The sequence below is a fragment of the Oncorhynchus mykiss genome, chromosome 16, assembly GCF_057628025.1.
Source record: "Oncorhynchus mykiss isolate SJ-2025 chromosome 16, ASM5762802v1, whole genome shotgun sequence".
NCBI lineage: Eukaryota > Metazoa > Chordata > Actinopteri > Salmoniformes > Salmonidae > Oncorhynchus > Oncorhynchus mykiss.
In genome coordinates, this window is record NC_143037.1 from 34,266,947 (window position 1) to 34,291,810 (window position 24,864).

General features: G+C 42.7%; 1 protein-coding gene across 3 annotated transcripts in view; it reads right to left on the minus strand.

Moving 5' to 3' along the window:
• The window catches only part of LOC110491831 (forkhead box protein J3), a 100,834-nt gene that overhangs the window by 6,230 nt on the left and 69,740 nt on the right, over positions 1-24,864 (minus strand). For 2 of the 3 annotated variants that reach the window (XM_021565622.3, XM_021565623.3), the window contains 5 exons: positions 19,777-19,869; positions 19,516-19,635; positions 11,074-11,266; positions 7,404-7,712; positions 4,140-4,241 (listed from right to left, as the gene is read on the minus strand). In XM_021565622.3, coding sequence (XP_021421297.1) covers positions 4,140-4,241; positions 7,404-7,712; positions 11,074-11,266; positions 19,516-19,635; positions 19,777-19,869 — 817 coding nt within the window. Of the gene's footprint in view, positions 1-4,139; positions 4,242-7,177; positions 7,713-11,073; positions 11,267-19,515; positions 19,636-19,776; positions 19,870-24,864 lie in introns of those variants that run through there. The other variant, XM_090202570.1, reaches the window with a different exon arrangement.

Genomic DNA, 24,864 nt, shown 5'->3' on the forward strand with positions numbered 1-24,864 from the left:
ATAGTCTGGGTAACCATTTGCTTACCTGTTCAGGAATCTTATGGCTTGGGGGTAAAAACTGTTGAGAAGCCTTTTTGTCCTAGACTTGGCACTCCGGTACCGCTTGCCATGCGGTAGTAGAGAGAACAGTCTATGACTGGGGTGGCTGGGGTCTCTGACAATATTTAGGGCCTTCCTCTGACACCGCCTCGTGTAGAGGTCCTGGATGGCAGGCAGCTTTGCCCCAGTGATGTACTGGGCCGTACGCACTACCCTCTGAAGTGCTTTGCGGTCGGAGGCCGAGCAATTGCCATACCAGGCAGAGATGCAACCGGTCAGGATGCTTTCGATGTTGCAGCTGTAAAACCTTTTGAGGATCTCAGGACCAATGCCAAATCTTTTTAGTTTCCTGAGGGGGAATAGGCTTTGTCGTGCCCTCTTCACGACTGACTTGGTGTGTTTGGACCAATCTAGTTTGTTGTTGTTGTGGACACCAAGGAATTTGAAGCTCTCAACCTGCTCCACTACAGCCCTGTCGATGAGAATGGGGACGTGCTCGGTGCTCCTTTTCCTGTAGTCCACAATCTCCTTAGTCTTGGTTACGTTGAGGGATAGGTTGTTATTCTGGCACCACCCGGCCAGGTCTCTGACCTCCCCCCTTTTGGCTGTGCCGTCGTTGTAGGTGATCAGGCCTACCACTATTGTGTCGTCAGCAAGCTTGGTGTTGGAGTCGTGCCTGGCCATGCAGTCGTGGGTGAACAGGGAGTACAGGAGGGGACTGAGCACGCACCCCTGGGGAGCTCAAGGGGTTGAGGATCAGCATGGCAGATGTGTTGCTACCTACCCTCACCACCTGGGGGCAGCCTGTCAGGAAGTCCAGGATCCAGTTGAAGAGGGTGGTGTTTAGTCCCAGGATCCTTAGCTTGGTGATGAGCTTTGAGGGTACTATGGTGTTGACTACAGCTCAGGGTTCAATGAACATTCTCACATAGGTGTTCCTTTCGTCCAGGTGGGAAAGGGCAGTGTGGAGTGCAAAAGCGACTATGGTGGTCTGCTTGAAGCATGTTGGTATTACAGACTCGATTATGGACATGTTGAAAATGTCAGTGAAGACACCTGCCAGTTGGTCAGCACATGCCCGGAGCACACGTCCTGGTAATCCATCTAGCCCCGCAGCCTTGTGTATGTTGACCTGTTTAAAGGACTTACTCACGTTGGCTATGGAGAGCGTGATCACACAGTCGTCCGGAACTTCTGATGCTCTCATGCATGCCTCAGTGTTGCTTGCCTCGAAGCGAGCATAGAAGTGATTTAGCTCATCTGGTACGCTCGTGTCACTGGGCAGCTCATGGCTGTGCTTCCCTTTGTAGTCTGTAATAGTTTGCAAGCCCTGCCACATTCAACGAGCATCAGAGCTGGTGTAGTAGGATTCAATCTTAGCCCTGTATTGACGCTTTGCCTGTTTAATGGTTCGTTGGCAGGGCATAGCGGGATTTCTTGTAAGCTTCCGGGTTAGAGTCACGCACCTTAAAAGCGGCAGCTCTACCCTTTAGCTCAGTGTGAATGTTGCCTGTAATCCATGGCTTCTGGTTGGGGTATGTATGTACAGTCACTATGGGGACGACGTCCTCAATGCACTTATTGATAAAGCCAGTGACTGATGTGGTGTATTCCTCAATGTCATCGGAAGAATCCCGGAACATGTTCTAGTCTGTGATAGCAAGGCAGTCCTGTAGCTTAGCATCTGCTTTATCTGACCATTTTTTTAATAGACCGAGTCACTGGTGCTTCCTGCTTTAATTTTTGCTTGTAAGCAGGAATCAGGAGGATAGAGTTGTGGTCAGATTTACCAAATGGAGGGCGAGGGAGAGCATTGTACGCGTCTCTGTGTGTGGAGTACAGGTGATCTAGAATTTTTTTCCCTCTGGTTGCACATTTAACATGTTGATAGAGATTTGGTAGAACTGATACGTTTCCCTGCATTAAAGTCTCTGACCACTAGGAGCGCCTCCTCTGGGTGAGTGGTTTCCTCTTTGCTTATTTCCTTATACATGTGACTGAGTGCGGTTCCAGCATCTGTCTGTGGTGGTAAATAAACAGCCACGAGAAGTATAGCTGAGAACTCTCTAGGCACGTAGTGTGGCCTGCAGTTTTTCACAATATACTCTACTTTAGGCGAGCAAAATCTAGATACTTCCTTAGATCTCGTGCACCAGCTGTTTACACATATGCATAGACCGCCCCTGGTCTTTTCGGAGTGTGCTGTTCTATCCTGCCGGTGCAGCGTGTATACCGCTAGCTGAATATCCATGTTATTTAGCCACGATTCCGTGAAGCATAGGATATTAGTTTTTGATCTCCCGTTGGTAGGATAGTCGTGATCTTACCTCGTCTAGTTTATTGTCCAACGATTGCAAGTTGCCGAGTAATATTGACGGTAATGGCAGCTTTCCTAGTTGTCTTCTGCGGGTCCAGACGAGGCATCCGGCTCTTCATCCTCTGCGCCGCTTCCTTTTGCGAATAATTGGGATGTCTGCCCTGTGGGTTGTTTGTAGAATATCGTGTGAGTCCTGCTTGCTGCTGTTGTTGTTGAAGAAATCTTCATGTACTCCGAGGTGAGTGATCGCTGTCCTGATATCCAGAAGCTCTTTTCTTCCGTAATGCAGAAACATTATGTACACAATACATTTACAAATATCGCGAAAAACCACCACATATTAGCACAATTGGTTAGGATACCGTAAAACGGCGGCCATCTCCTCCTCCTTCCATTCCACACTCAGCTGTATGTAAAAACTGCCCCAAGTCCCTCTGCTGCGTGTGCCTGTCTGAACACCTGCCTTGAGTAGGGATGGCAATTTGAAATCATTTAATACAACATTTTCAGATACCCGGTTACTCAAATCGATGTAAAGAAGCTAGCTAAGATAGGTAGCCGGCTAGTTGAGGCTATTTGGCTGCACTCCCCATCCTTGTCTACAGCAACTCCATTCAGATTAAACAGCCTACCTGTCGGTTGCTCATTGTAGCATACTCCTTCCATTTAGCTAACTTAATGCCATAATTTTAACTCTGTTGCATTGATTAGAGATCTACCAAGTCATGTTGCTACACATGGAGCCTCTGACCAGTACCAACAATAAGCTACTGTACATGCGGTTCAGCACTCACCCATAACCCACCTCACCATTGCAGGCCAGAATATTGATCTCATCCTCAGTCTAAAATCTGGGTGTTAAGCTCGACTCCTCTCTGACCTTTGACGAGCACATAAAACATCTGTGCAAAGCATAATTCTTTCACCTTAATAACATTGCCAAACTCCGTCACACCATTACTCAGTCTTATGCTGAGAAGATCAACCACGTCTTTAGATGCCAGGATGGGGGCGAAGTGTTAGTGTTCATGCACTCATCAGGATCCTGGCAGCACTATTCTGAATATACTGGAGCTTTTGGAGACTCCTGATCCCGATGAAGAGTGTAACAATTGTCCAGATTGAGGAGACAAAGCATCTCTGGACTGGTTCCCCGTCTCAATCAGAATCAAGTTCAAAACACTCCTGCTGACATTGCATACATTTTATAAAAACCTTTATTTATGCAAGTCAGTTCATTTGTTTTTATTTTTATTATTTTGACATCCTACCCATGGCAATGCCCCTCCATAGCTCAAAGAATTGTTCGTATCCCATAACCCCACCTGTAATCTCAGAGCGATAGCCTGCTCCTCTACGTTCAAGCTTTGCCCCATGGGAAAAAAAAAATTGCTTTCTGCTCGACTGCCCCCCGCCTCTGGAATGCACTCTCGGACCACCTGTAGGCATCACAGACTCCCATAAAAACACTCCTCGTTAGGAAGGCCTTCATTAGATATTGCTGTGTTCCTTGTTGTCCTTGACCCTTGTACCGTCAGCTATGTTCTTTGTGTAAGATTCCCTGCCTAGTTGTGTCCTTTGTCTATGTCTTGTTTTTATTTATTGTAATGCAGTCACTGTAGGACTTTGAGAAAGTTTTTCAATGAAAAGTGAATTATAAATCAACGCATTATTATTATTACTCTTGAGTGTGACAGACGTTATAAGAGCATTATACACATGGTGGTCCAAAGAAAGTGTTACCACCATTTCCTCACTTTAGGATAATGCAAGTCTTTGTTACCTTGGAATGGAGAGAGGTCCACGTCAGCCCAATTGTAGCTGCTGGCAATGCGACAGCTCTCCTTCAGCCAGTCCAGGTTGGGGTACCAGTTGGCGGACAGACCTGCGCAGGCAGGCAGAAACAGACACACACCCTGCAGTGATTCCTCCCGATTTCTTCTAAGACAAATTATTTCAGGTAAGGGGAGTGGGTAATAGAGCTAAACGGGCTAGGCAGGAAGACCCAACTAAGTAACGGTAGGGGAAATGTTAGTCTTGTCCACCAGCCAGCTCTCTATAGTATTGTAGCAATTACCCTGGGGACAAGGTTAGGGAAATGTTGACAAGAGCACGGTGCTGTAATCAACAGAGTGACATTCAAGGACCAACAGAAGTAATGTCATGTTTGAGTCAGATGCAGTGATACTTTTGACCACAAGATGTAATTTCACGTCACAGACATTAGTGAAGAGGAATGATTTTCTGCCTTTCATCAAAAACCCAAATGGCAACACATTTGAAGCTGTGGATCTAAGACGGGGATTGCTTTTATTCATCCCAGCCACTGTGGAGGGAGAACTAACCCAGATAATGGAGCGTCTATTTGTATAGGGCTTTTCTCTGAGCAGAGAGCACAGTGCAGAGACACAGGAAAAACAAAGTCTAGGCAAATGAAAGACGTCGGCGAGGTTCAGAAATGCCTGTCTCTGAATTTGTCAGCTTCACACAGCGTAATGCGAGTATGGGGAGTAGCAGAAAAACAAACGACATAGCTACAGTAACTTGCAAAAGTATTCATCCCCCTTGGCGTTTTTCCTATTTTTTTAAAATTACAACCAGTAATTTAATGGATTTTTATTTGAATTTAATGGAATGGACATACACAAAATTTCCAAATTGGTGAAGTGAAATGGAAAACATTACTTGTTTCAAAAAATGTAACTGAAAAGTGGTGCGTGCATATGTATTCACACCCTTTGCTATGAAGCCCCTAAATAAGATCTGGTGCAACCAATTACCTTCAGAAGTCACAATTAGTTAAATAAAGTCCACCTGTGTGCAATCTAAGTGTCACTGTCACGTGGTCTTCAGTTTAAATATGTACACACACACACGCCTGTTCTGAAAGGCCCCAGAGTCTGCAACACCACAACGCAAGGGGCACCACCAACCTAGCGACACCGTGGAGAGCAAGGAGCTCTCTAAACAGGTCAGGGACAAAGTTGTGGAGAAGTACAGATCAGGGTTGGGTTATAAAAAAATATCAGAAATGTTGAACATCCCACAGGGCACCATTAAATCCATTATTTCAAAAAAAATGGAAAGAATATGGCACTACAACAAACCTGCCAAGAAAGGGTTTCCAACCAAAACTCATGGACCAGGCAAGGAGGGCATTAATCAGCAGTGCAACAAAGAAACCAAAGATAACCCTGAAAGAGCTGCAAAGCTCCACAGCGGGGATTGGAATATCTGTCCATAGGACCACTTGAAGCCGTACACTCCACAGAGCTGGGCTTTACGGAAGAGTGGCCAGAAAAAAAGCCATTGCTTACAGAAAAAAATAAGCAAACACGTTTGGTGGTCGCCAAAAGGCATGTCGGAAACTCCAAACATGTGGATGAAGGTACTCTGGTCAGATGAGACAAATTTAGCTTTTTGGCCATCAAGAAAAACATTGTCTGGCGCAATCCCAACACCTCACATCACCCCAAGAACCCCATCCCCATAGTGAAGCATGGTGGTGGCAGCATCATGCTGTGGGGATGTTTTTCCATCAGCAGGGACTGGGAAACTAGTCAGAATTGAAGCAATGATGAATGGCGCTAAATGCAGGGAAATCCTTGAGGGAATCCTGTTTCAGTCTTCCAGAGATTTGAGACTGGGTCGGAGGTTCACCTTCCAGCAGGACAATGCCCCTGCTTTCTGCTAAAGCAACACTAGAGCGGTTTAAGGGGAAACATTTAAATGTCTTGGAAAGGCATAGTCAAAGCACAGACCTCAATCCAATTGAGAATCTGTGGTATGACTTAAAATGGCTGTACACCAGCAGAACCCATTCAACGTGAAGGAGCTGGAGCAGTTTTGTCTTGAAGAATGGGCAAAAATCCCAGTGGCTAGATGTGCCAAGCTTATAGAGACATACCCCAAGAGACTTGCAGCTGTAATTGCTGCGAAAGGTGGCTCTACAAAATATTGACTTTTGGGGGGGGGGGGGGGGGGGGGGGGGGTGAATAGTTATGCACGCTCAAGTTTCCTGTTTTGTCTTATTTCTTGTCTGTTTCACAATAAAAAATGGTGGGCATGTTGTGTAAATCAAATGATACAAACCCCCCCAAAAAGTCATTTTAATTCCAGGTTGTAAGGCAACAAAATAGGAAAAATGTCAAGTGAGGTGAATACTTTCACAAGCCACTGTAATATAATCAGTGTTGGAGAGTATGGAACTACATTTCGTTCAACTTGCTACATTATGCAGTAGCTTGATGGTAGTTCAACTACATTCAAATCTAGGTCCTGTTTTCAGTAGTTAATTATTATTATTATTTTTTTTTTACCATGTACCACTGGAACTACACACTACTGTTTTACCATGTAGCAGTGTAGATAACGACTAGATCTGGGCAATGTAGAATTTCCTTTTTCTGTATCAGACCTGCTTAATTCTCACTTTAAACAGTTTGTGTTTAATAGGCTAAATTACACTTTCTGTTAACATATGATCCCAAAGTGTTCTGTTCTTGTAATTTATACTCTGACATTTCAGATTTTGATATGACCATTTTTCACAAAGTAGTTTAAAAAGTAGTTTACTACATCCAAAGTAAACAATATTTTTCTTAGGGGTCGCTTTAGTGCAGTTTAACTTCTTACAGTGTTTAGTAATTGGTAGCTTGATATAAAACTATTTTCAGAGTAGCTTCCCCAACACTGAATATAAAGGAATCCATGTAGATATCAATGCTATATATAGTAATGGACTAGCATTTAAGAATAGTCACTGTTCCTGAGGCCTGTCTGTAACTCCAGAGACACCACAACGATGAACAGCTAAAAGCTGAGCGTGACCGTCCTATCGCTTGCTGTATGTTATAGCAACCACCTGCTGGGTGACGACAAGTGGTGGTTGTTTGAGCTGATGATTGAACATATAGAATTGGCGGGAAATTAACAGAAGACTATGACCAATAGTCTAGCCAGAGGCACTCTGCTGTCCATTGTTTGGGTGTGTTTGCGCTCTGATAGTACAGTAGTGTGTAGTGTGCACTGTACTGTCGTGTCTTACAAGTGTTAGTGCAGGTCATCTGTGGTGGCTGGCCAGTATGGTGCTGGGACTGCTGCCCACTGTTGGGGTGCTGGCTATGTTGAGGGTGCTGCCCATGTTGAGTGTTTGGATGAGGTTGATGTTGGTTGTGAGTCACGTGGGGAGAGAGGTGCAGTGAGAGAGGCGGGTGGTGGTGGGGGTGGTTATGAACGTGACCGTGGTTGTGTTGGTGGCTGTGGGCACTGTTGCTGCCGCCCACACAGGGGGAGTGCTGATAGGAGCACGACGTCCGCGGCTGCTGGCTCAATTCACTGGGCATACCCGTAATACCTGCAGAGCCAAACACACACAAGGACAGACAGACAATTAACTAACCATTCTGCCTACCTATAAATCATTTTGCTTATGCATTTTCCTTAACTCTCCTTTTTTTCTTCAGTGTTTGTTGTTTGCAGTGACGTCTTTGTTGTAAAATTGCAAACAGACATGGCAGTTTCACCATTAAGGATTCCAGCTTTAAAACTGTTCATAACAAAACAAAATGTTACTATAGTGCAGCATGTGAATGACAGCTGCAGAGATGTTGCCTCTAATAAATAATACTGAAGCAAACCAGAGGGATTTCTTTCAGATGGTTTAAGGGAATTTACTCTTAAATTAGAATGGAACACAGAGCGACAATTTCTTCATACAAAAGTGCACAGATTGGTGGAAAAAAATACCATAAACCTAATCTTAATATGGCAGCATGATTTAGTTTGTAACTTTTAAATGTAACATATAACATTGAGGCGATTTACAGTGCCTTGCGAAAGTATTCGGCCCCGTTGAACTTTGCGACCTTTTGCCACATTTCAGGCTTCAAACATAAAGATATAAAACTGTATTTTTTTGTGAAGAATCAACAACAAGTGGGACACAATCAGGAAGTGGAACGACATTTATTGGAAATTTCAAACTTTTTTAACAAATCAAAAACTGAAAAATTGGGCGTGCAAAATTTTTCAGCCCCCTTAAGTTAATACTTTGTAGCGCCACCTTTTGCTGCGATTACAGCTGTAAGTCGCTTGGGGTATGTCTCTATCAGTTTTGCACATCGAGAGACTGACATTTTTTCCCATTCCTCCTTGCAAAACAGCTCGAGCTCAGTGAGGTTGGATGGAGAGCATTTGTGAACAGCAGTTTTCAGGTCTTTCCACAGATTCTCAATTGGATTCAGGTCTGGACTTTGACTTGGCCATTCTAACACCTGGATATGTTTATTTTTGAACCATTCCATTGTAGATTTTGCTTTATGTTTTGGATCATTGTCTTGTTGGAAGACAAATCTCCGTCCCAGTCTCAGGTCTTTTGCAGACTCCATCAGGTTTTCTTCCAGAATGGTCCTGTATTTGGCTCCATCCATCTTCCCATCAATTTTAACCATCTTCCCTGTCCCTGCTGAAGAAAAGCAGGCCCAAACCATGACGCTGCCACCACCATGTTTGACAGTGGGGATGGTGTGTTCAGCTGTGTTGCTTTTATGCCAAACATAACGTTTTGCATTGTTGCCAAAAAGTTCAATTTTGGTTTCATCTGACCAGAGCACCTTCTTCCACATGTTTGGTGTGTCTCCCAGGTGGCTTGTGGCAAACTTTAAACAACACTTTTTATGGATATCTTTAAGAAATGGCTTTCTTCTTGCCACTCTTCCATAAAGGCCAGATTTGTGCAATATACGACTGATTGTTGTCCTATGGACAGAGTCTCCCACCTCAGCTGTAGATCTCTGCAGTTCATCCAGAGTGATCATGGGCCTCTTGGCTGCATCTCTGATCAGTCTTCTCCTTGTATGAGCTGAAAGTTTAGAGGGACGGCCAGGTCTTGGTAGATTTGCAGTGGTCTGATACTCCTTCCATTTCAATATTATCGCTTGCACAGTGCTCCTTGGGATGTTTAAAGCTTGGGAAATCTTTTTGTATCCAAATTCGGCTTTAAACTTCTTCACAACAGTATCTCAGACCTGCCTGGTGTGTTCCTTGTTCTTCATGATGCTCTCTGCGCTTTTAATGGACCTCTGAGACTATCACAGTGCAGGTGCATTTATACGGAGACTTGATTACACACAGGTGGATTGTATTTATCATCATTAGTCATTTAGGTCAACATTGGATCATTCAGAGATCCTCACTGAACTTCTGGAGAGAGTTTGCTGCACTGAAAGTAAAGGGGCTGAATAATTTTGCACGCCCAATTTTTCAGTTTTTGATTTGTTAAAAAAGTTTGAAATATCCAATAAATGTCGGTCCAATTCATGATTGTGTCCCACTTGTTGTTGATTCTTCACAAAAAAATACAGTTTTATATCTTTATGTTTGAAGCCTGAAATGTGGCAAAAGGTCGCAAAGTTCAAGGGGGCCGAATACTTTCGCAAGGCACTGTATTTAACTCGACCAAAGTTCACCAAACCGAGCAATGCATAAATAGTTGCCTCCTTAAATTAATGCACATTAACGCTAGGGGTGTAACGGTACACATATTTATATTCTGAATAAATTTGACTGCACTGGGCCTTTAACCTCAGTCATTGTATCATCTAAAATCCAAAGTGCTGGAGTACTTACCTGACAACTCACTAATTTATCCTCTGCTCTATCATTCGCTACATACTTCAGTCTAAGACTGCCATAATTGAAGTTGTTTGAGGTTGCGTCAAAATGAGGGGTGTTGTACAAAAAAATGTAATCAGCGATTGGATGATCTCTAACCAATCAGAGTATCAAAGCCAATGATTAACGTTCAAAATGCTGCTTTAGTCAAGTGTGTTATGGCTCTGGCCCAACACATCAGTTTCTGGGACCAATCACAACTAGAAAGGATTTCCATTCTAGAAATTGCCTGGAAGGCAGACTCATTGCGGAGAAGAAACTATTGTCCATGGGCGTAGTGTAGCGTTTGGCCCGAGCAAGGAGTTTGGGTAGCCAAGCAACTGGAGTTCAGAGCCAAAACAACAACAAAATGTGTCAACTACTTTAGGACCTCTCTGTATGTGTTTTTTGAATGATAAAATGTCCCATATTGTATGGTGGGAGTACAGCAAACTGCCAATTCATAAAAAAGGGGCTTGAACATTATACACTTGCAGGATGGAGCGCTATCGTTGCAGTGCCATTCCAGCCATTGGGTTTCAATGCTCCCTAGAATCTGTTATTTATTCTCGTAGTGATGTATATTTGTTAAGTTTTGATATTTCATAATTTTATTGCTGTACACAACTCAGCTCGTTGCTGCGACTTAAATTATTTTTAAAAGGTTGATTTCAGGCAACAGTGAGACGATCGACAGACGTGTCCATGTCTGGGGTTAAAAAGGTGGGTCGTAATAGAAGCAGGAGGAAGGCTGTTGACCCAATAGGAAGCTGCAGGAAGCAATTACAGAGAAGCGTCACAATCTAATTAGCGAGTTTCAAAGCTACTCCCACAGCCACTGCACTTTTCTCCACTCAAGTGTCAATACAATGTTTTGTTTTTCTCCAAATTCGCCTCGCTCGTTTGACTGAGTAACGCAATGATTGTAGATATGTGGCACAAATCATTATTTGTATATGCAAGTACAAAATAGGAATACACACAAATGCTTTTATTAACATAAGTGTCCAATCTGTGGTGTAGGATATTATTTTATAGGTTAGCTAAAAGTACGGTAATCATACCTTGCTGGCTGAAGGACTGCTGAAAGACAGACTTATAGAGGTTTTGGAACGAGACACTGAGGTCCTCGAAATCAGAGAAGAGGAGCTGCTTGTCCTGCTCGGCCACACTGCACTGGGGTTGGGGAGGAGGAGAGGGAAGGGGAGGAGGCTGCTGTAGACTCAGAGACTGGGAGGGCTCCAAGTTACTACTGACCTACAGAGAGATAGAAAGAGAGAGTCACTTATTTTCATTACTTTAGGTCCAATCACTAAAAAGGCTGAATTCTAACTTGAGATATCCACACGGTCTGTTTTGGGCATGGTAATGGTAAACGCGTGTTCAGTATCCCTGTCTCCTGATGGTCATTCACCCTTCTAACCCGAGCGCCCAGGCCGATTGTACCTACAGTATAGTCATGGGCGCCTGACTGTCTTAAAGTGGTGATACAAATATATATTTTTTATTTTTAGGGTTTGCCACAAATATTGAAATCGAGTACTCAAAAAAAAAAATAATAAAAAAAAATAAAAAAAAAAAAAAATAATAATAATAATAATAATAATAATAATAAATATATATATATAATCCAGTGTGTTGAATTAGGTTTCAACTGAAAACCGACAGGATGGTAGATCTCCAGGAAGAGGGTTAGGCAGCCCTGGTGTGTGTGTGTGTGTATATACGCTGCTCAAAAAAATGAAGGGAACACAAATAACACAATGTAACTCCAATTCAATCACACTTCTGTGAAATCAAACTGTCCACTTAGGAATCAACACTGATTGACAATAAATGTCACATGCTGTTGTGCAAATGGAATAGACAACAGATGGAAATTATAGGCAATTAGAGAGACACCCCCAATAAAGGAGTGGTTCTGCAGGTGATAATTACAGACCACTTCTCAGTTCCTATGCTTCCTGGCTGATGTTTTGGTCACTTGAATGCTGGCGGTGCTTTCACTCTAGTGGTAGCAAGAGACTGAGTCTACAACCCACACAAGTGGCTCAGGTAGTGCAGCTCATCCAGGATGGCACATCAATGCGAGCTGTGGCAAGAAGGTTTGCTGTGTCTGTCAGCGTAGTGTCCAGAGCATGGAGGCGCTACCAGGAGACAGGCCAGTATATCAGGAGACGTGGAGGCCGCCGTAGGAGGGCAACAACCCAGCAGCAGGACCGCTACTTCCGCCTTTGTGTAAGGAGGAGCACTACCAGAGCCCTGCAAAATGACCTCCAGCAGGCCACAAATGTGCATGTGTCTGCTCAAACGGTCAGAAACAGACTCCATGAGGGTGGTATGAGGGCCCGACGTCCACAGGTGGGGGTTGTGCTTACAGCCCAACACCGTGCAGGACTTTGGCATTTGCCAGAGAACACCAAGATTGGCAAATTCGCCACTGGCGCCCTGTGCTCTTCACAGATGAAAGCAGGTTCACACTGAGCACATGTGACAGACGTGACAGTCTGGAGACGCCGTGGAGAACGTTCTGCTGCCAGCAACAGCCTCCAGCATGACCGGTTTGGCGGTGGGTCAGTCATGGTGTGGGGTGGCATTTCTTTGGGGGGCCGCACAGCCCTCCATGTGCTCGCCAGAGGTAGCCTGACTGCCATTAGGTACCGAGATGAGATCCTCAGATCCCTTGTGAGACCATATGCTGGTGCGGTTGGCCCTGGGTTCCTCCTAATGCAAGACAATGCTAGACCTCATGTGGCTGGAGTGAATCAGCAGTTCCTGCAAGATGAAGGCATTGATGCTCTGAACTGGCCCGCCCGTTCCCCAGACCTGAATCCAATTGAGCACATCTGGGACATCATGTCTTGCGCCATCCACCAACGCCACGTTGCACCAGACTGTCCAGGAGTTGGCGGATGCTTTAGTCCAGGTCTGGGAGGAGATCCCTCAGGAGACCATCCGCCAACTCATCAGGAGCATGCCCAGGCGTTGTAGGGAGGTCATACAGGCACGTGGAGGCCACACACCCTACTGAGCCTCATTTTGACTTGTTTTAAGGACATTACATCAAAGTTGGATCAACCTGTAGTGTGGTTTTCCACTTTAAATTTTGAGTGACTCCAAATCCAGACCTCCATGGGTTGATACATTTGATTTCCATTGATAATTTGTGTGATTTTGTTGTCAGCACATTCAACTATGTAAAGAAAAAAGTATTTAATAAGAATATTTCATTCATTCAGATCTAGGATATGTTATTTTAGTGTTCCCTTAATTTTTTTTGAGCAGTGTGTGTGTGTGTGTGTGTATATGTATATGTATATGTATATGTATATATATATACATATATATATATATACATATATATATATACACATATATATATATATATATACATATATACACATATATATATATATATATATATACATATATATATATATATATATATATATATATACATATATATATATATATATACATATATATATACATATATACATATATATATATACATATATACATATACACACACACACACATATATACATATACACACATATATACATATACATATACATATACATATACATATACACACAGTGCCTTGCGAAAGTATTCGGCCCCCTTGAACTTTGCGACCTTTTGCCACATTTCAGGCTTCAAACATAAAGATATAAAACTGTATTTTTTTGTTAAGAATCAACAACAAGTGGGACACAATCATGAAGTGGAACGACATTTATTGGATATTTCAAACTTTTTTAACAAATCAAAAACTGAAAAATTGGGCGTGCATAATTATTCAGCCCCTTTACTTTCAGTGCAGCAAACTCTCTCCAGAAGTTCAGTGAGGATCTCTGAATGATCCAATGTTGACCTAAATGACTAATGATGATAAATACAATCCACCTGTGTGTAATCAAGTCTCCGTATAAATGCACCTGCACTGTGATAGTCTCAGAGGTCCGTTAAAAGCGCAGAGAGCATCATGAAGAACAAGGAACACACCAGGCAGGTCCGAGATACTGTTGTGAAGAAGTTTAAAGCCGGATTTGGATACAAAAAGGTCGCAAAGTTCAAGGGGGCCGAATACTTTTGCAAGGCACTGTATATAACCTACAGGACAGTAGATCTACAGGAGGAGGGTTAGGCAGCCCTGGTGTGTGTGTACACACACACACACACACACCAGGGCTGCCTAACCATATATATATATATATATAGTGGGGCAAAACACTATTTAGTCAGCCACCAATTGTGCAAGTTCTCCCACTTAAAAAGATGAGGCCTGTAATTTTCATCATAGGTACACTTCAACTATGACAGACAAAATAAGAGAAAAACAATCCAGAAAATCACATTTATGAATTTATTTGCAAATTATGGTGGAAAAGAATGTGTGTGTGTGTATATATATATATACATATATATAAAAAACCTACAGGACAGTAGATCTCCGAGCACATTGTCTATGCCAGGTGAAATTGGGCCTCATTAGCTAGAAAACAGCTTAAACAAATGCCAATGCAGCTACTTTGCTGTTATTCTAGCTGCACTTTTTGACGTGACTAAGTTAGCCATAGTTGGCTAGCTAGCAAGCAAGGGTTGGAACATTTAGAATCAACGACTGCGTCGCGTCCATAGATACAGGACAAAAATTGAATGACTGGGTCGTGTCTCTAGCTGGATACCGCCCAACCGTAGCTGGCAACTCCAATGGCCTCTTTTCCATCGTCTCCCTATTCCTCTTATAACTCTTGAATCAGTAGCCTAGCACAAAGCACGTCCCAGTAGTAGCAATATAGTTTGGCCACTTATTTTGAGCAATTCAATATATATATATATATATATATATATATATATATATATATATATATATATATATATATATATATATATATATATATATATATATATATATATATATATATATATATATGCAAGGAAAGAAACACCTTGCTCTTGCTTGCTGGATATAAAGTAGGCTACAGTGTTCACAATGAACTGGCAGGGAAGTTTGAATGGCAAGAGCTTCTCTGATGTGCTGTGATCACATTGCCTTCTGGTAAAAATGCAATAAACAGGAATCCTCTGTTCTCCCCACAACCAATGTTAAAATGTTTCCAATTAAGTTAGAACGTATTCTTAGTCTACTTTGCATAAACATTGATAGGATGTGAGGGTTATCGAATCACGATCAAATCCTTTGAACTCCTCGAGCTCATTAATGATAGAATGTTCAGAATTTAAGATTGCCGAAAGGCCAGTGTCTTTGGCAAATGGCAAGAAGCAGAATATAATAGCTGAACAGAAACAGCAACCAGGCTAAGGAGGGTGGGGGGGGCAGTGATTAGTAAACAAAAAGGTGCGCAGCTACCTCGCCCACTCAAAAAATGTCAATTTGAACAGTTTCTTCCAATGGTCCTAAGCAAAGAATTCAGTCAGGTTCACATTGTCTACTCAGTCACACAGACCCAATGACCTTTTCTGAAAACCAAAAAAAACAGATTGGTTTCCACACTGTGGCAAAAATAGTCTATTATGTACTAAGTCTTTGGGGTTATTTTCTTTGGCTGACACTACAGGCAAAGAGTCACAGTAGACAAACACCACAATGCCACAGGAGTGCCTTAGTATAAATAAACTGCCTGTGGCAATCCTGAGGGCACCGCAAAAGTTGAGGTGCTGGAAAGTATCTGTAGAGTGGGAGGGGAAAGAGGAGACGAGCAACGGCATAAAGTTGCGTCTTAAACACGTTCAAGAACACAAAATACTGGGGCAGGTATTAGGGGATGGTTTCCCGGAAACCGGCCCTACCGTAAGTGCTCCGTGCTGGTAAGGCAGAAGAACATTAGATCTACTGAGGATTCAGGTTTCCACCGGGAATAAAACACAGGCTCTCAAGAGCATTTTTTCTGTATGTTTTCTACCCCATAATTCCCTAAATAAACGGTCTTTGCCTCAGTAGGTATTGCCACATGGTGTGTGCGACCTGGAATAGATCAGGGGTTGTGTGTAGTGACTATGTCACAATGCCGTGGCCTCAGACAAACAATAACACAGCCTCAGACAAGCAGTATTGCCGCAATTACCACTGAGGTAGTGAGTCAGCAAACACTGATTCAAGACGAAGGTCAAGTACAGCAGTAAAGGTCGACAGATATAGTACTACATTATGAATCATAATACCCATAAAACCTAGCGTTCAAACAAGGAAATGGTTCCAATCGTTTTTCCATCATACATTTTTCCCATAGGGGATTTAAGAAACACTTAAAATAAGGGCTGTGTTTTGTGACAATTTATTTCCTGTATTTACCCTCCAAAAATGAAATGCTAATTAGTGTGTTAGTGTTTTTAAAATTCTCTATGGGAAAAATGAACGATGGAAAAACGATTGGAAACATTTCGCTGTTTGACCGCTAGATTTTATGGGACACAACCACTGTGGGGCTCTATAGCAACAATGGACTAATACAATAAAATGTGCAGGGGGCTCTCAAAGCTACAATGAACAAAAATATAAACGCAACATGCAAAGTGTTGGTCCCATGTTTCATGAGCTGAAATAAATAAAATAAAAATCACAAAATGTTCCAAAAAGCTTAATGAAAAAAAAAAAAAAAATGCACAACTTTGTTTACATCCCTGGTAGTGAGCATTTCTCCCTGGCCAAGTTAATCCATCCACCTGAGAGTTGTGGCATATCAAGATGCTAATCAAACAGCATGATCATTACACAGGTGCACCTTGTGCTGAGGAAAATAAAAGGCCACTCTGAAATGTGCAGTTTTGTCACACAACGCCACATATGTATCAAGTTTTGAGGGAGCATGCAATTGGCATGCAGACTGTAGGAATGTCCACCAGAGCTGTTTCCAGAGAATTGAATGTTAATTTGGCAGTGCGTCCAACCTGCCTCAACCACAGACCAAGTGCATGGCGTAGTGTGGTTGAGCGGTTTGCGGATGTGAACGTTGTGAACAGAGTGCCCCATGGTGGCGGTGGGGTTATGGTATGGGCAGGCATAAGCTACGGACAATGGAACACAATTGCATTTTATTGATGGCAATTTGAATGCACAGAGATAGCGTGACGAAATCCTGAGGCATATTATCGTACCATTCATCTGCCGCGATCACCTCATTTTTCAGCCCCATGTCGCAAGGACCTGTACACAATTCCTGGAAGTGGAAAATGTTCCAGTTCTTCCATGGCCTGCAGTCACCAGACATATCAACCATTGAGCATGTTTGGGATGCTCTCGACCAACGTGTACGACAGAGTGTTCCAGTTCCCGGCAATATCCAGCAACTTCCCACAGCCATTGAAGAGGAGTGGGACAACATTCCATAAGCCACAATCCATAGCCTGATCAACTCTATGCGAAGGAGATGTGTCGCGCTGCATGAGCCAAATGGTGGTCACGCCAGATACTGACTGATTTTCTGATACACACGCCTACTTTTTTTTAAAAAGGTGTCTGACCAACAGATGCATATCTGTATTCCCAGTCATGTGAAATACAGTGCCTTGCGAAAGTATTCGGCCCCCTTGAACTTTGCGACCTTTTGCCACATTTCAGGCTTCAAACATAAAGATATAAAACTGTAATTTTTTGTGAAGAATCAACAACAAGTGGGACACAATCATGAAGTGGAACGACATTTATTGGATATTTCAAACTTTTCAAAAAAAATCAAAAACTGAAAAATTGGGCGTGCAAAATTATTCAGCCCCCTTAAGTTAATACTTTGTAGCGCCACCTTTTGCAGCGATTACAGCTGTAAGTCGCTTGGGGTATGTCTCTATCAGTTTTGCACATCGAGAGACTGACATTTTTTCCCATTCCTCCTTGCAAAACAGCTCGAGCTCAGTGAGGTTGGATGGAGAGCATTTGTGAACAGCAGTTTTCAGTTCTTTCCACAGATTCTCAATTGGATTCAGGTCTGGACTTTGACTTGGCCATTCTAACACCTGGATATGTTTATTTTTGAACCATTCCATTGTAGATTTTGCTTTATGTTTTGGATCATTGTCTTGTTGGAAGACAAATCTCCGTCCCAGTCTCAGGTCTTTTGCAGACTCCATCAGGTTTTCTTCCAGAATGGTCCTGTATTTGGCTTCATCCATCTTCCCATCAATTTTAACCATCTTCCCTGTCCCTGCTGAAGAAAAGCAGGCCCAAACCATGACGCTGCCACCACCATGTTTGACAGTGGGGATGGTGTGTTCATGGTGATGAGCTGTGTTGCTTTTACGCCAAACATAACGTTTTGCATTGTTGCCAAAAAGTTCAATTTTGGTTTCATCTGACCAGAGCACCTTCTTCCACATGTTTGGTGTGTCTCCCAGGTGGCTTGTGGCAAACTTTAAACGACACTTTTTATGGATATCTTTAAGAAATGGCTTTCTTCTTGCCACTCTTCCATAAAGGCCAGATTTGTGCAATATACGACTGATTGTTGTCCTATGGACAGAGTCTCCCACCTCAGCTGTAGATCTCTGCAGTTCATCCAGAGTGATCATGGGCCTCTTGGCTGCATCTCTGATCAGTCTTCTCCTTGTATGAGCTGAAAGTTTAGAGGGACGGCCAGGTCTTGGTAGATTTGCAGTGGTCTGATACTCCTTCCATTTCAATATTATCGCTTGCACAGTGCTCCTTGGGATGTTTAAAGCTTGGGAAATATTTTTGTATCCAAATCCGGCTTTAAACTTCTTCACAACAGTATCTCGGACCTGCCTGGTGTGTTCCTTGTTCTTCATGATGCTCTCTGCGCTTTTAACGGACCTCTGAGACTATCACATTGCAGGTCATTTATACGGAGACTTGATTACACACAGGTGGATTGTATTTATCATCATTAGTCATTTAGGTCAACATTGGATCATTCAGAGATCCTCACTGAACTTCTGGAGAGAGTTTGCTGCACTGAAAGTAAAGGGGCTGAATAATTTTGCACGCCCAATTTTTCAGTTTTTGAATTGTTAAAAAAGTTTGAAATATCCAATAAATGTCGTTCCACTTCATGATTGTGTCCCACTTGTTGTTGATTCTTCACAAAAAATACAGTTTTATATCTTTATGTTTGAAGCCTGAAATGTGGCAAAAGGTCGCAAAGTTCAAGGGGGCCGAATACTTTCGCAAGGCACTGTAAATAGATTAGGGCCTAATGAATTTAATTCAATTGACTGATTTTCTTATATGAACTAACTCCTTAATCTTTGACATTTTTGAAATTGCTGCATTTTGCTGCATTTTGCATTTATATAGACAGATTGGGTTACATGTTCCCTACCTCAACAAGTTGACAACACTTATTGTGTGTCCCAAATGGTACTCTATTCCTTAGATGGGCCTTGGTCAAAAAGTAGTGCACTATGAAGGGAATAGAGTGCCATTTGGGAGTACCATCTTAGTATATCTACCTCCTCCTCAAGACGTTGTACATGAAACATCCTGTTGTGGCATTGGTTAGTGGTGACTGAATGGAGGCGTGACGTACCGGTGTGTAGCGGTGCATGCTGTTGAGGTTGACGGAGGCAAGGCTCTGGTCTGAGAGGCTGTTATTGAGGCTGCTCCGGGGGCTATCGCTGCCCTTATTCTCTGTCTTGTACAACGCTACCTGGAACAAAGATGGTCGACGTTAATATATCACTTGCTGGAACACAGATGGGACAATGTGTTAAATCACTTGCTGGTACAACGATGGCCACCGTTAACATATTGACAAAGAGGTTTGCATGTCATTATGACAGACGATTACCTTGTTAGTTACTGTGTTGATTGCCAGAGTGGGAGAGGCATCTCCGTACATTATACAGTCCATTCGCAGGGTCTCCGATTCTAGGCTGTACGCCTGGAGAGAAGAGGAGACAGATATGAGAGAGCTCTGCAGAACATTGATGGAATGGGATAGCATCTAATCTGGAGCAGGTACCACCCTCAGAGTCTGAGGCTGTGTTATACAGTAAACCATCACATATTAATATACAGTACATTTGGATACATTTGTGCATAAGGGAAAAATCTGACGGACCGACAGTCAGTTGTCTGCCAAAACTGCTAACTGAAAGAAGATTGCATTGTTGCAAACCAATCTTTATGATAAACTCTAAAAGAGAGGAGCGGGTTGAAGCTTCCCTGACAGGTGCGTATATAGAATTAAGGGAACAGCTTGACTCAAGTTGTATGAACATAGGAGCAATGCAGGAGGAAAGAAGGAAGGAGACAGTGAGAATTTGTGCTACTGTACATTTGCGAGAGGATGGCAGTTGGTGTCAACTCAAAATGACGACGACAAGGTTCCAGTTTAACAACGTTTACTCTACCGTATTAGCACAATACATGGTTGCCATTGCACTCATCTACAAACGAGACTCCTGCGCAGGCACACTAATAAGAGTGATCGCCCCATAATAACAGAAATATAGGGATACTTAAAACATGAACTTAACAATCTCCCACTTTAAAACATTAAAAACATAATTAAAATGTCCCAAGTATTATTTAAGTTACCCATTACAAAATGGGTTGTGTAACAAAGTTTTTACTTGTATTACTCAAGCTGCTACTTTCCATTACTGAATGCCTTTAGGAGCACAAGACCGGGTGCTCCCTTTTTAGTCAGACAGTCAGCAAGCTGTTCCTTTGTGGCCGACCACAGAATCCGCTGGATTCTCTGTGCTTGAATAAATTCCTTGATGCTGCTAATCTCAAGACAAAGTATTTTCTCCGTGACAGACTTGGTTGACTTCACAGCATCAACTAAGGAGTAGTTGTCAGTGACACAAACTACAGGTAGAATGTGCCGTTTTGTCTCACCAGTGGTAAGCTCAGAACAGAGTTGCAAGAAAGATAGCAATGTCAATTCCATCCGCAAGAGCAAGTGTTTCTCCAGCAAGTGTGCTTCGGACAACCCTTCTGATGCTTTTTGACTGCCAACTGATCAGTGAGAATCTATTAACACGATTAGATGTCCACCTTGTGTGCCTCCATCTGTAAGGTTCCCTAGGGAAGCATCACTGAAGGCAACTAATTTCAGAGAGTCACCTTTACCAACATGCTGAAACTTTTTAGTCACTTGTTGTGATTTCAGTTGACGAACAACTTGGATGCCAAGTTGCAGACATCAAACTTTACCCCTTTTTTTGCCACAATTTCATGGTATCCAATTGGTAGTTACAGTCTTGCCTCGTCGCTGCAACTCCCGTACGGACTCGGGAGAAGTCAAGAGCCGTGCGTCCCCCGAAACACAACCCAACCAGGCTACACTGCTTCTTGACACAATGCCCACTTAACCCGGAAGCCAGCCACACCAACACGTCTGAGGAAACACAGTGCACCTGGCGATCATGTCAGCATGCACTGCGCCCGGCCCACCACAGGAGTCGCTAATGAGCGATGGGACAAGGACATCCCTGCTGGCCAAAACCTTGCCTAACCCGGACGACGCTGGGCCAATTGTGCGCCGCTCCATGGGTCTCCCGGTCGCGGCCGGGTGCGACAGTGTTCCTTCACTCTTAGCTTCAGGCAGAGGTCCGATGTGAATGTCCCTTGACAGCTCGGTTCCCTGCAAAAATGCAGATTTGATGTCTATGGAATGAAGGTTCCATTTTTTCTGGTAGATCACGGTCAGCGACAATCTGAGTGACTAAGGCGCGTGTCAGTGAATCTTTTGGGAGTTCTTTAGCAGCCAGCTCCTCAATCTCTAGATGTGCTTTTGGCACTATTCCAGTTAAGGATTCTTTAAGGGTGCAAACCCACCCTGTTGAGACACATTTTTGGCCAATGTCTTTGACTTCCTCAAACACTCAATTTTTCCTCCAATTACTGAGCCCGTCTAGCTGAAGTGAGTCAAATGACACGTCCTTTATTTCATTCAATTTTGAATGTCATTCTGTTTTTCTCAATTTTCCATTGGTTCAATTCTGAGATGATCTACAAGTGACAGGTCAGCTGACCCTGTTGTACCAGAAAGTGTAGCTGGTTCAGAGTACTGCAAATAGTACCAGTTCTGGTGTTTCCCTTTGGCTTTTCCTGCTCGTCCAATGACGGTTGCTGTACAGTCGTGGCCAAAGATTTTGAGAATGACAAATATATTTAGATATTTTTGTCAGATGTTACTATGGAAAACTGAAGTATAATTACAAGCATTTCATAAGTATCAAAGGCTTTTATTGACAATTACATGAAGTTGATGCAAAGAGTCAATATTTGCAGTGTCGACCCTTCTTTTTCAAGACCTCTGCAATCTGCCCTGGTATGCTGTCAATTAACTTCTGGGGCGCAGCCTGACTGATGGCAGCCCATTCTTGCATAAGGATATCCCTGCTGGCCAAAACCTCACCAAACCCAGACGGCGCTGGGCCAATTGTGCGCCACTCCATGGGTCTCCCGGTCGCAGCCAGGTGAGAGAGCCTGGACTCGAACCCAGAATCTCTAACATATGTGGCCGTTGTTGAATGTTTCCTCATTTGAACGCTTAACAGTATTACTTGTGTCATGGTTGAAGGTCTCTCCTCCATTTTAAATATCAGTGTCAGTGTCCATATCCTTGGATGCAACATCTGGTAGGTTTGTGTCTGTTAATGTGTCCTTTTCATAAGGACGCTGATTCTCAGCAACAGCCCCCCATCTTGTTGATCATTACTTTCTACACATATCACCACTATCTTGGCTAATGACTACTCCCGGTCCTTTCCACTCGTCAGTTAACTTGTTTGTAGTAAACTTCGTTTCCAGTCTCGTTCTTCTTATCAGTGGGTCGAAGCTGTTGACCCTGCAAATTCTCTGAACACTCTGCTTCAGTGAATGCTTTTCTCGCTGCATGTAGAGCTGAAAGGTGCTGTCCCACCCATGCACTCAGACTGGTCCTTTCTAGTGCTGAAGATTAGGGTTCTGCCTGAACACTAGTTGGTATGGGCTGTGGCCATGAACATTGTGCAGAGTTTTTTTGCCATCAAAGCCAAATCTAGGGCCGTTTTCTAGTCACATCCATCGTCTTGCTTCACTTTCAGCATAATCTGTGAGTGTTTGATTATGTCTCTCCAGAAGTCCATTGCTCTATGCAGCAGTTGTCTTTTCTCTTATTTCATTATCATTGAATTCTCCTCCATTGTCACTGTACAATTTCTAGGGCGGGCCATGCACACTTATCCAGGAATGAATGAAGTGCTTAACGATTTCACTGGGTTTCTTTCTATTCACAGTGCTTCCAGCACTGAAGAGTGTGAAGTGGTCAATTATGTCAAGGTACCACACACTTGGCCCCAGATCATATAGATCTACAGCCACTGTTTCATTGTATTTGGAAGCCAGTGGCAAACCAACAGCTGGTCTGGGCTTAGGTTTGCTGTATCTGACATGTCTCACAACTGTTAACTATCTGCCATAGAATGGAAATACTCATTCTCAGAACTGCTGAGTAATTTCTGAAGTCTGTCAACTGTAGCATGTACTCCACTTAGCACAATAAACGGTTGCCATAGCACTCAGGCCAGGTTATTCTACAACGAGACTCCAGCGCAGGCGCATTAATAACAGAGTGATAGCCCCGTTATAACAGAAATATAGGGATACTTAAAACATGAACATAACAGTTGGTGCCTCAACCCCAACAACTTTTGACAACCTGTCAGTTTTAACACTTTGAATACACCATTAGAACAGTTAGACACGTAACCTTATATTAAAACAATGACTAGGACATGTTACTATAGACTTGTCACCTTATTTTAAAACGATGGTTAGGACATGCATGTTGTGGATATATACCCTACCAGTCTTAACGTCAACAGTGAAGAATTCCTCTGTCCAGTGTCTGTGTTATTTTGCCCATCTATCTTTTATTTTTATTGGCCAGTCTGACATATGGCTTTTTCTTTGCAACTCTGAGGCCAGCATCCCGGAGTCGCCTCTTCACTGTTGACATTGAGACTGGTGTTTTGCAGGTACCATTTAGTTGTACAAGATCTTCAGTTTCTTGACAATTTCTCACATGGAATAGCCTTCATTTCTCAGAACAAGAAGAGACTCAGAAGTTTCTGTTTCTGGCCATTTTGAGCCTGTAATCCACAAATGCTGATGTCCCAGATACTCAACTAGTCTAAAGAAGGACTGTTTTATTGCTTATTTAAATAAGGACAACAGTTTATCTGTGCTAACATAATTGCAAAAGTGTTTTCTAATGATAAATTAGCCTTTTAAAATGATAAACTTGGATTAGCTAACACAATGTGCCATAGGAACACAGGGGTGATGGCTGATTTAAAAAAAATTTTAAGTATGGAATATCTACAGAGGCCCATTCTCAGCAGCCATTTCCAGCTACAATGGTCATTTACAACATTAACAATGTCTACACTGTACTTCTGATCAATTTGATGTTATTTTAAAATGGACAAAAAAAATGTGCTTTTCTTTCAAAAACAAGGACATTTCTAAGTGACCCCAAATGTTTGAACAGTAGTGTACATGTATTAAATTGGAAACCAGACTAAAGACTTTGTCTGTGGCCAATTGGTCTAGGGAAAACCAGTAGGAATACACATTCTCTTTTGACATTGAAAGAAAGCTATATTTCTGAGTAAAGCAAAGTACTCTTCCTGTGAGACAATGTAACAAGCAAGTCTGCCCAGAAATGCAACCGAAGTGTAAGAGAGTTGAAGAGTTTGCATGTAAAAAAGAAATGACAAGGCTCTGAATTAATAAATGTTTGTGATCAAAAAATAATTCCAGAAGAAAATACTGTATGTCTAAATGGCAGCCTAGGGCCTTGTGTGGGGTAATTAACTAGAACAGAAGCGTAGAATACTCTCTCCCCCATTTCCTTTTCTCTCGCCCTCTTCTGCTA